Source organism: Carassius carassius, chromosome 48 (assembly GCF_963082965.1).
Source record: "Carassius carassius chromosome 48, fCarCar2.1, whole genome shotgun sequence".
Lineage (NCBI taxonomy): Eukaryota > Metazoa > Chordata > Actinopteri > Cypriniformes > Cyprinidae > Carassius > Carassius carassius.
The window spans coordinates 7869728-7881753 of record NC_081802.1 but is presented as its reverse complement, the minus strand read 5'-3'; the positions used below and the strand labels follow the sequence as shown (position 1 = coordinate 7881753).

The window sequence follows — 12026 nt, the reverse complement described above, 5'->3', positions numbered from 1 at the left end:
AGTAACAAAACTCACAAAATAAAATAGAATACGTAATTTAATTATAGACACATACATGTAGTCATCTAAAAAGAACATACAAAACAGAAAAGGGTAAAACCTCAAACAGTAATTCCCCTCTGAAACGGTTCATGTAAATTTGAGGTAAAAATCAACAGTCAAGTAATTGCACAAACAAGACAAAATTTTGTAAGTTAAAATTAGTAAAGCGTAAAAAATTCTGCCTTAAGCGAGTCACTTGACTTCATACAAGGCACTTTACTCATACTGTACATGACACACAAGGAGTCATCAGATAAACACGTAAAAAAAATTCAGCCCTGCATATGAAAGGAAATAACATTAAGGTGACAAGATGAACAGTTAGACTACAAAACATTTAAAAGCTTTCAATTAAAATAGTCTGTAAACTTTTAAAAATAAAATGGTGTTAAACCATGTAAACAAACAATGGAAGATATATCTCAGAGGATGGGTTTAAAACAAACTGACATTTCTTGATGAGATGTTTCTGTGTGTTAAAGGGATCTGTTTGGAAAACCCCTATGATGCATTTTAGAAGAGCTTGGGGAGCTGGCGTAACCTACTCAGATCCAGGAAATTTCCCACTGACCCTTCAGGCTCCGTGACTTCCTGTATCCTCTGGTTTTCAGTTTGCGAGGACCTGCGTTGAGTCAGACCTTTCTTTGCATCATTCTCCTTCTCTGGGTTTGTCCCACCACACATAAGCAGCTGCATTTTGGGCCGCAAGTCTAGAATTAACTGCATTTGAGAGTCAATGGGAGACATGTGGAGATTGGAGACTGGCTTGTTTGTAATGTTTTTGAGGACCGCAGTGGTCTGGTCTTCACGGTCTTGATCAACGCTCACATACTTGGACGTTCCATGCTGTACAGAACACCCGAGAGCTGAGTCTACCAGGACAGTGTCCTCCTGCTCTTCTTCACTGCTTGTTTCTCCTTCAATAAGTCCGTATTTCTTCATGTACTTACAGGTAGCTAGAGACATATTGGTGGGGGACAGTATACTGAGTCCAACGCTGCTCTTTTCTGCAGCGGGTCTTCTCAAGAGAACCGCGCTAGGGTCTGGAAATGGCCCGGAGGATTGACCGCCCAATGAGAGCCTTGACAGTTGCGAGTCACTTAAGTACTTAAGTGCAATTGCATTGGCCTCAAGGCTAAGGTCTACACTGCCGCTTGGCCCCCAAATGCTGGTCCCCACTGGTTCAGAAAGAGCTAGTCTTGGAATCACTGCCTCTGGGTTAATGCAGGCAAGGGTACTGAAGAGAAAAAGGATGTTAGGAACAAGACTTTTAATAATAGTTTTGATAAAATAATCCTTCATTGACTATGTCTTTACCTGGCACTTTCCACAGTTGCACGTGTCGTCTTTTCCTGGGCAGAGTCTAAGTTTATGTTCACCCCGAACTGTTGGAGCTGTCTTAATGTTGCACTTAAGACACGGTCCTGATTTGGAGGACTGGATCTGTGCTTCGTTTTTTGAGTTTGGGGTATGGAGGATGTCAGTGATTTCTTAGACTGAAGTCGTACAGGAGACAGACTTTGTCTGTTTGGGACACTCTGTATGTCTTGCTCTACCTTTTCTTCCACAATTGCGGAGTCTTGTAGACGACTTTGCACCCGACCCTGCAGCAGGTATTGAGTCATAAAGTTGGTTTGAACATTCACAATGCATCAATTTCTAATTAAATACGTGGAAACTATAACTAAAGCATAAAAAATTGGGCCATACCAGTAGTTCTTGGTAAAATCTTGGGTTGTCAATTTCTCGCATTTCAGACGGATCATTACTCTGTGACTGAGAGTTATAATACATGCTTGCACTCTCTCCCAACACTGGACTCTGAAACGAATGGGCTCCGAAACCAGATGACATGCTGCCAAAGACAAATCAAATAAAAAAAGTGTAACTCTTCGATAAATCAGATATGAAAATTAAAAATCGCTAAAATTGATTTAGCATTCATTTCAGCTTCATTAGGGGTCATCAAAGGGTTCATTACTTGGGTTTTGGAGATGTTGGATGTAGAGGAGATCCTGGACTGCACTCTTCAGTGTAACGATATGCATTTTCAGATCCGAGTCTGGAAGTGACTATACTGTCATTTTGACCTCCAGACTTTGGCTCGATCTCAGTTTGCCAATCCAGACTTGGGGCACCATGTGTGGAGGCCTCCTGGGAGGTATTCCAAAACAAGCTAGCCCCTAAAAAACAAACAAAATTGAGTGGTAGAGCACTGTGTTAGCAGCGCAAAAGGTTGTGTGTTCGATTCCCTGAGGTAAAAAAATATTAGCCTGAATGCACTAAGTCGCTTTGGATAAAAGCGTCTGCTAAATGCATACATTTATTTTAATTTATGTCATGATACTGAAAGGAACCAGTTACAAATTCAAGAACATGAAAGCTTCCAAAGTACCTGTTCCTACAGCAACACTGACACTTGTTCGTTTTGGAGGAGATGTGGGTGTCTGACTGTCTCTTTCCTGCTGAGTATCATGTTCTGCAGATGATACTGGAGGTGTTTTGCTCTGAGACTCAAGAAGTTTCTGAATCTGTTAAGGAAAGTCTGTCAACAACATGTGACAACAGGTCAACAATACAACATTTGCCTTATTAATACAAACCTGGAGTTGAAGCAGCTTCAACTGACGCTCTTGATCCATAAGCATCCTGTAAGCATCAGCAGGAAGGAGACCCATGGGGGTGTCTAGGCATGCTACCTGTCTAGACTGGCTTTGGCAGCACTGGGTTTGACAGGACAGGACTTGCTCAGCAGAACCATTGTTGGTGTTGACTGTGGGGACACATGGTGTCCCTTGCCAGGTGTTGTTTTGATACAAGGGGACATGGCTTGGTTGGTTGGTGCAGCAGCTGCAAGGGTTGGCAGCTGGGGTGCTATGGAAGAGCCTGTGTTGAGATGGATGATGAATGGGGGTCTGGCTAGGCATTGCTGAACTCTTTCTGGCCCCATTGTGAGCTGATGTTGGGGGTCCAGAATAAATTGGCTGGGGTTTGGTCAGGAAACCTTGGGAAGGACTCTGCCTTTGTTGATGAAAAGAGCCATTGGGCGAAGCAGCATTTCTTGTTGAGGAAGAGGATGACGATGAAGACGATGATGCAGATGAGCCTTCTCTTGATCTTCTCATTGAAGGCATGGATTTACGATTCACATTGGGTTGTGGTGTCTGTTGTGCTGGATTTAGATGTTGTTTGTTTTTTGGCTGAGAAAGGATGGGAGTTAGTGGTCTTCGGATTGGAGGAGGTCCAAGGACGCTTCCCTGTTCTGGAGGTCTCATGACTGAGAGGCCCTGGTGGGCAGGGCTAATACTTCTCCGCTGGACATTTGAAAGGCTACGAGAAACAGGAGTCATGTCTTGTGTATTAACAACACTCCCATCCAAAAAGCTGCCATCTAATACCATAGAGAGTTCTGGTACTGAAGGATGAACGCGTCTAGTCTGAAGAAAAATATTTTAAATGGAGGTTAATGGGTAAGAAGTTATCCTGCATGAAATTGAGAGGTACATCAGGGGTGCAAGGCCATTAAGTTAACAAACCTGCTGACTGACAGGATGAGGATTTGGAGACGGCCGAGGAGAGAGGTCTTCATCTTCTACACCTGAGTCATGATCACTGATCGACAATTTATTCTGTAGAGCAGCTGAAGATGCTGCAAGAGTTGTCCTAATAAGTCAAAGTAGATATAGTGTGTTATATTTCCTCTTTCTTTTTTGGTATATTGTATTCTGTCAGAACACATAAAATTTTTTTTAGAGAAATAAAAAGATTGTACCCTGTTAAAACAGTCTGGGAGAGTACTTCCTCAAACAACACAGTTTCCTGATTTTGGTTCTCTGCACTAAGCTCAAATTGTAGAGGCCGTCCTTCTGAAGGCTCTACATTCTGTATTAGAAAATTAATAGTAAAATTAATGGTGAACAAAAGTAATAAAATGCAGAGCTAAAAACTATTTAGTGCAGAAGACATAGACAGGCTTACCTTGTACAGCATGAATGTCTCTGTGCAGGTGAGCAGCTGAAAGCTCATTTGTTGCTGTCCGACACATGGTTTACACTGGTAGAACTCGGGATCCCGGTGAGTCAGGGAATACAGAACCACCAGGAAAGCACCTCCCTCCGACATCACTCTGGAAACCCAAGCCAGGGATTTAATTTAATTTGAATAATAATAAAAATCTTTTTTTCAGAGATTTCAAAGATTGTAGCAACAAGGAAAAGATCACATTTACTTGAACAAAAACATGCGGAAATAATTCAAGCAATAATATTAAAACTATAATGTAAAATATAATAATATTAAAAATACTTTCCTAAATAGATGATTAAATCTATAAAAATAAATAGATTCAATTTAATAAATGAAGGTTTAGCTCATTTATTTTTCCATAATAGGATCAGCATTTGATTACATTATGAAAAGTGGGATGCAATACCTTTGGTTAATATTTTATGTCATTTCAAATGAGATATTTTGTAAGTGTTTAAAATGATACATTTAATATTTAATGGTTACAAAATCTGAAAATTCAGGTCAGATGTTGAGAAAATTATTATAATTGAATGAAAGATTCCGAAAACTTTTTAATCAGAACAACATACATTTCATTTAGTCTTTAATGGACTTATTGGACCACAAGAGCAAAAGAGCAGATGGATGGGACACTCACTTGTCTTGGAGGGCGGAGCTGTGCAGGTACCTCAGACACCACGCCCACACAATGGGATTATGGATGTGTGTAACACCACTCAACCATCTGCCACAGGAGAACAACTGTTACACACCTACTCTGAACATCTTGCAGGACTCCAAGTATGAGTGAGTGAAGTGACATTCAGCCAAGTATGGTTACCCATACTCAGAATTCGTGATCTGCATTTAACCCATCCAAAGCGCACACACACAGAGCAGTGAACACACACACACACACACTGTGAACACACACCCAGAGCAGTGGGCTAATGTAACTAATAGGGCCAAATTATAATACCTGCCTACAGCCTGAATAAAGCAGTAAGAAAGTCACCATTTCTAAACAATCAAAGAACTTACATTCCTACTAGAGGGAGAGTGTAAGCCTTGGGGTCAGATTCAAGTATGAGGAGAAGTTTCCTGGTCTGATCCATGGTAAGAAACCTGACACAGAATGAGTCACATTTTAAAACACAAGCTTTCAAGAACAAAACATGGCTATATAAGGAAACAGAAGTGCTTCCTTACCCACGTTTCCTGCTGTTTTGGGTAACACCTGCAGGGCTGCTGAGGTTCCTGGCCAGTGCGGTTGGGATGATGGGCACTGCCCGGACAGGGACTGCATCTAGCATACAGGCCAAAGTGACAGCCGCCCAGGACAGGTCAAAGGTGAGTCGGTCCATGTTCTCAGAACAGCTGAGACGAGCTCGCAAGGTGAGGAGTTTGGACAACTCCAGAATCTCTTTACTGCAGCAGCAATGTTGAAGCATCTGGAAAGAGACACAGAAATAGGCATTATTGTTAGACCATGTAATCTCAACATACATCAATTTAAAATGAGAATGTCAGAAGAAATGCTGTAATGAAAAGCATGGTTTTAATTCGCTCCATTTGATTTAAAAGTAAAAATAAATATATATATAAATAAATAAACAAGCATTAATGAAATCAAAAGAAAACAAATTTAAATAAAATATTTAAATATATGAAAAATACAATATTAATTTTATCTTAATATTCACATAAATGTATAATTTAAATTACTTCTAATATTTATTTGATGACATCTGAAATATACAATGCTTGGGGTGGGTTTCTGATGAAGTTTCTTATGTTCACCATGGATGCATTTATTTGATCATAAATGCAGTCATATTCTAAAATCTTTTAACAATTTAGGAAAAAAAGAAAATCTATTTGAATATACATTTTTTTTTTATACATTTCTGTGAAGGCACAGGTGAATTTTCAGCAGTCATTACTCCAGTCTTCAGTGTCACATGATCCTCAGAAATCATACTACAGTGCAGATTTGCTGTTCAATAAACATGTCTTATTACCATAACAACTGAAACGATTGTGCTGCTTAATATCATTGTGGAAACCATGATACATTTTTTTTTAGGATTCTTTGAATAAAGTTCAAAATATCAGCATTTACTTGAAATTTACTTGACTTTTTTTTGTACTATTTTTGACTAATTCAGGGTTTGTACAGATACTGTAAAATTTAAATTCCAGGACTTTCACAAGGACTTTAAGCTTTACTTTTTTGGTTTTCAAGGACTTTAATCAGAAATGTCACTTATCAAACAATATCTTATCTTTTCAATTCTAAAAAAGATAAAGAGATAAATAATAATATACCAATAAAACAAAATGGCAAAAATAAAGTAAAGCACATGCAAAGTATGCAATGTCCACTTCTTTAAATATTGGTAACATTAATAATGTCCTAAAATATATCAGCTACTTCAGTGAAGGTTACATTGTTATTGGCCCTTGTAAATCATGGCCTCCTAATAATCCCCATCCAAAAAGATTGGCTCCATCTCTCTTGACAAAATTTGACAAAATTACCGTCACATCACATACACAGCGACTGCAAGTTCCTCATGGCAAACAGTCAAAATAAAAGTTTGGTTTCACGTGAAGAAACTGACAAAAATATATTACTATTAAGCAGTCTTAAGACTCAATGTAACAACAATGCTACTACCTTTACTACTACTACTAATAAATCTTTATTTTTAAAGGAATAATCACATTTGTTTTCTTTTTAAATGTAACAGTAAACCTCTGTTGTGCAGCACTTTGTTTGCCAAAAATGTAAAGTTTTTTTTCACTTGATTAGAATAAATTAAATTATTTTATGCCTTCATCTGATTACCAGAAAAATTAAGAACATTTTATATGGCCCTAAAAAAAAGGACCCTTTACAAAAAAGAAAAGGTTAAAAATACAGGCCTATGGCTCTTAATTTTTTTATAAATTCACCATTCAAAATTCATTTTAGACATATCAATAGCATTTGTATTAAAACTATATTCTCTGAATGTAATCGAAAATTTTTTTAATTGAGAATTTAATCGAGAGCTTGTAAATCTAAATCGAATAGAGACATCTGAATCGATACCCAGCCCTGTGCTAAAATGAAGTTTGGCTGGTAAACAAGGGAATTATTGAAACTTTGAACAATACTGACATGCATAGCAGCTTCAGGGCACATCTGAAGCTGAATCACTTCGAAGAGATCAAAGTCCTGGTCAGGGGAAATCCCCAAAACCATCGAAAGAATATTATCAAGTTATCACTTTCCTCATTCAGATTGATTTTTTTCCCTACACGATTATATGATCGACCTGAACAATAAAAGCTGAATCGCATACAATGAAATATGATAATATAGCATTTTGAAATAGCTCTATTCGGTTGTTAAGTGATGACGTAAGAAGAGTGTTTCCGGGTCCAAGCCTCAACTCGCTTCACTTAAGAATACGACCTCAGCAGCCGTTTATGAGCACTGTTTATTCATATTAATAATTTTAGCTAAACGCTTTCAAACTTACGGTATCCACTACAGCTTTCGTGCTCAAAAACAATGATAACAGCAACTATTTTATTTTTTGTGGCAAGGCCAGTGAAAATATTGGCAGGGCAAGTAAAAATTTCAACCACTGAACAATCTTTAGCGTTGCTGAACTCCTGAAGTACAAAAAACATCTTAGGAATTTTTTCTTTGAATTTCGTTTTTTTGTGATCGCTCTGTTTGCTTCTATAGCCGTATTTGAACAGTAATTGTTTCTCATGGGTACGTTAGGTATTTTAAATATTTACTGGGGTTAGTTTGTGATTTTATTGCTGTCTGAATCAATGTCTGTGTTTTTCTCCCACCACTCGTGTAAAAATCCCCAGTTGAATTACCTAGTGGTTCTTGACAAACACTATCATGTGGTAATAAACTGCCATCCGACTCCACATCTTTAAAAATTTACAAGAAGAGACAATACAAATTTCACTGTTTAAATCCTTTTTGACCGCTGCGGAGGACCATGTTGAGCTTCGTTGTAAATAGTAAATTGTATAAAGGTAAATTTCGGACATATTGAAAAGTATTTACAAGAACAGTATTTAATGACTGCTAAACTAAAGCGAGTGTAAGCTGTAAAGAACAAAACAGAGAAAGAGAAACCAAGCTATGCTTACATCATGTAAATAAGACGCTTGCAGTGTGCACGTATTGTTTAAAGCAGATGCCTTAAATGTCAGAAGACCAGAGAGATATTAAAGGAGAGCGGTTCATTCATAAATACTGTCGAAATACGGACCAAAAGAAAATAAGTGCAGTGCTGAAAATGGGCGGGGCTCCACAAGGTCTACAAAGACCAAGTGCAGCATTAAATTTGTGTGACAAGATGCGTTTACTGAAAAATAATTAAACCCTTATTTCATATATTTATTGTCTTAATAATTCATATACCTTGAATATTACTATTTTCAAGGGTTTTCCAGACCTTAAATTTTAAAATGTCAAATTCAAGTACTTCATGCACTTTAAGCACCTTGTATGAGCTTCAAAATACTTAAAAAACATAACAACCCCGAACTGTTTAAAAATAAATACAATTATTAAAATGTCTTAAATTAATAACACATCCATGGTTAATTTAAGAACCGTTCAAAGCAAATTAAGAAACCAAGGAAACCACGCCAGATGGGAGCAGTGCAACACACTTAATCACCTGTCTCTAAGGAGCACAGTGTCACAATCAAGGCAGCTGTTACTGAGAGGTTACAGGGTGATGTTAATTACTTAATGCCCCAATACGTTTCCACAGAAAGAGGAAAGAGCCCCAACCGTTATAAGTTAAACATGTGCTGTCAGTATTTCTCAGATCAACTACCTTAAACGAGATGTTCAAATCCTCCCTCGAGTGCACTGTGATGCCAGTAGCATGGTGGGCTTCAAATAAACATGGCACAAGGATGTCTCCGGGGAGAAGGGCAGTTGGAGCTTTCCCAGGACATCCCGTCTGCTCTCTGCCAGGATCAAAACGATCCAGAGTTATTGTCACACCTTCCTCGTCTACGAAAAGGACATATTAGTTAGTGATTATTATGATATTAACAATGATTATAGGATTTCCAAATGCAGGCCTCCTCAATACTAACCACTGTCTACTGCCAGTGTGCCGAGCAGGAAACAGAAAAACCGAGGCTTGCTTGTCTGTCTAGCATGACGGTGAGCTAATCGTAATGCCTTTTCCACAAGTAACAGTCTCGGATTCCTGGAATAGACCAAATGTTACTGAGGACATTGAGCCATAAAATAAAAGTTTTTGGTTTTTTTTTTATCATCAGATCAGACGTCATAATTAACTAAAACAAATACAATTTTAAGTAACTAAAGTACAAAAAAAAATTAGTTGAAAATGTAAAAAAAATAAAGTTGCCTCTGCAACAATTTGAAGTACTAAAATTACTTTAATAATCAAGTGAAAACTGGAAAAAAAGGTCATATAATTAACAGCTAAACAGAAACATAAAAAATATTGATTGACAAAAAAATAAAAATAAAATAAAAAAGAGAAATGATGCATTGGATCCCACCTGAGAGTTACAACTAATAATAATAATATTATTATTAATAATAATAATAATAAATAAAAATAGAAACAAACATAATTAAAAATGCTAAATAACTACAACATAAATTAAAACTAAAAATATGAAAACTGCAATACTATAGTACTTTAATTCTAAAATTGGATGGGTTGCAAGACTGAAAGTGTGCTGGCAAAATGTAATGTTTAGAATAAGCACAGTGATATGCATCACTAAAGAAAAAGTCTAAATGCAAAAACATCATTTTTGACTGCTGGTGGCATAAAAAGTACTAAAACTGAAGAAAAAAACAAACAAACAATTACTACATTTAAAAATATTAAATTATTAATGAATACTATAATAGCAAATTAATAATACTATAATCAGCTGGTTTGCGGGGCTTTAAAAATGTGTTTCTTTTTCCCTCATTGATAGTGATATTCACTTTAATGAAAAATATGGTTTATCCAAAAGATTACAGAAGACTTACCTGTAATATGAGAAATGCAGACTGACCACATCACCACTGGGAGATGGATCCCAGAGAGAGACTTTAGATTTTGGGAATGACAGTGGAGTAAGGACATTGTCCGATGACCTTAAAAAAGGTGAACAAAAATATTACTTTCATTGAATAATAATAAAAGTTTAAAAATAGAGTTTTAGGTGCAATGCATGAGAACTAAGTTAGTTACCTGAGGTTTTCTGCTCTAACACTGTTCTCCAATATGTGGGCTGGCAGCCCTTTAAAATCCACCTGTACGCGATTCATCCTGTGGAAATAAGCTTTTTTTAATGAACTAAAGATTAAATGAATCCGATCTAGCACTGAATAACGCGTTTTCAAAACGTCTCAGACACTCAGTTATGGTATTTTTGTAAGTTTGGCAGGTTAGGTGGCTTAACATTAGCTTACATGCTAACATGCCAATACTACTAAAAACACGCAAAAACCTATAAAAAATGCTTCAAGAGTTTATTATAACTGATGTAGGATATATAATATCTTACCTTTGGGCTGTTTGAACGCTTCGCTCATGCCTTCGTCGTGTTTTAGTCGAAACACTGCTGGGTGTGAGCGTGGAAACTGACCAGAAATGTTAAAACTGTCCTTCGAGCGGTATTAACCGCGCCAAGCCGCGTATAACGACCAGTGTTAATAATTAAACTCGTTCGGGTTGTCAGAAAATTGAGAGAACCAGTTGTTGTCAATAAACAATGGAATACAAGACGGACGCATTCAGCAAACGCAACAACTCGAAAATAAATTGTGGCGCTGTTTCCAGGTTCCAATGGCGGGGCGCTGCAGAAGGGCGGCTCAACCAATAGGAATCCAGTTGAGGGAGGCGCTCGACCAATCGGAAGAGAGGAACCGGACCCGCTTTCTTGCGGAGTGTTTTTGAATGGCTAGAGTCGATAATATTAGAATTGATCTTAGTATTGAAAACTTTAAGTGTTTTGTGGCTGTTTATCATAAAAAACTGTAGAATGTGAATAGTAATAGTATATTTTTGAACTGTTTTTGATACTTTTAATCAAATGTTATTCTGATTTCATGGATCAACCTGAAAGGATAATATAAAAATATAAAATAAAATATTCTGCACACAAAATTGCATATTTATTGCTTGAAAAATATAAAAATAATTTACTGATGTTTTGAAGATTTTTCTGATATTTACATTTATATTTGAATTGTTCTAGTTTCATTGGAAGGGAAGATTAATGTATTTAGAATAGCTTTTTTATTATTATTACTAAACTATGGGCCAAAACTTTAAAGAAAATTAATATTTTGTACTACAATATTTATTATTTATTTATTATATGAATCAATTGTAGCAATATTTGTTAGCTCTGTTTGTTGATTCAGGGTTAGCATCATCTGGGGTCCTCTGAGGGTCAGCATCATCTCTTCTCAGGTGTTCTGGATGTAAATCCCGTGGCAAAACAGAGAAACAATAGACATAATTAGCATAGCTGTTGTTCCAACAAAGTAAAATTGATTAGTTTAAACCAAGCTAAAGAATAAGAATGCACATTTGATCAGATACAACTTCAGTCACAATTTAAGAGATGCATTATTCGAATGCTTGGCGAAAGAGATGTGTTTTTAATCTAGATTTAAACAGAGAGAGTGTGTCTGAACCCCGAACATTATCAGGAAGGCTATTCCAGAGTTTGGGAGTCAAATGCGAAAAAGCTCTACCTCCTTTAGTGGCCTTTACTATCCTAGGAACTCCAGTGTCCAGAAGTCCAGTGTTTTGTGATCTTATAGGGAGGGTGATGGATTGTAACGTGGTAGAAGACTAGTTAGGTACGCAGGAGCTAAACCATTTAGGGCCTTATAGTTAAGTAATAATAATTTGTAACTGATACAGAACTTAATAGGTAGCCAGTGCAGAGAC

At 36.9% G+C, this 12026-nt stretch overlaps 1 protein-coding gene across 1 annotated transcript; it reads right to left on the bottom strand.

Moving 5' to 3' along the window:
• Positions 1-19: 19 nt before the first annotated feature.
• Positions 20-10945, bottom strand: LOC132131936 (SCL-interrupting locus protein homolog). The gene is made up of 17 exons (XM_059544119.1): positions 10630-10945; positions 10314-10391; positions 10109-10216; positions 9184-9299; positions 8916-9097; positions 5260-5501; positions 5092-5175; positions 4709-4795; positions 4021-4168; positions 3815-3924; positions 3579-3705; positions 2646-3479; positions 2438-2573; positions 2024-2225; positions 1753-1897; positions 1360-1646; positions 20-1279 (listed from the first exon to the last, which is right to left on the bottom strand). Exons 2-17 carry the CDS (start codon positions 10388-10390, stop codon positions 556-558), a joined length of 3609 nt encoding a protein of 1202 aa, XP_059400102.1. The 5' UTR covers position 10391; positions 10630-10945; the 3' UTR covers positions 20-555.
• Between the last annotated feature and the right edge of the window lie 1081 nt (positions 10946-12026).

Excerpts from the sequence above, each read along its gene's own strand:
- LOC132131936 (XM_059544119.1), bottom strand. The coding sequence starts at position 10,390 with ATGAATCGCGTACAGGTGGATTTTAAAGGGCTGCCAGCCCACATATTG. Across the intron at positions 3,925-4,020 it reads AGACATTCATGCTGTACAAG|AATGTAGAGCCTTCAGAAGG; the intron begins GTAAGCCTGTCT and ends TTTCTAATACAG. Across the intron at positions 1,647-1,752 it reads GATTTTACCAAGAACTACTG|GGTCGGGTGCAAAGTCGTCT; the intron begins GTATGGCCCAAT and ends TACCTGCTGCAG.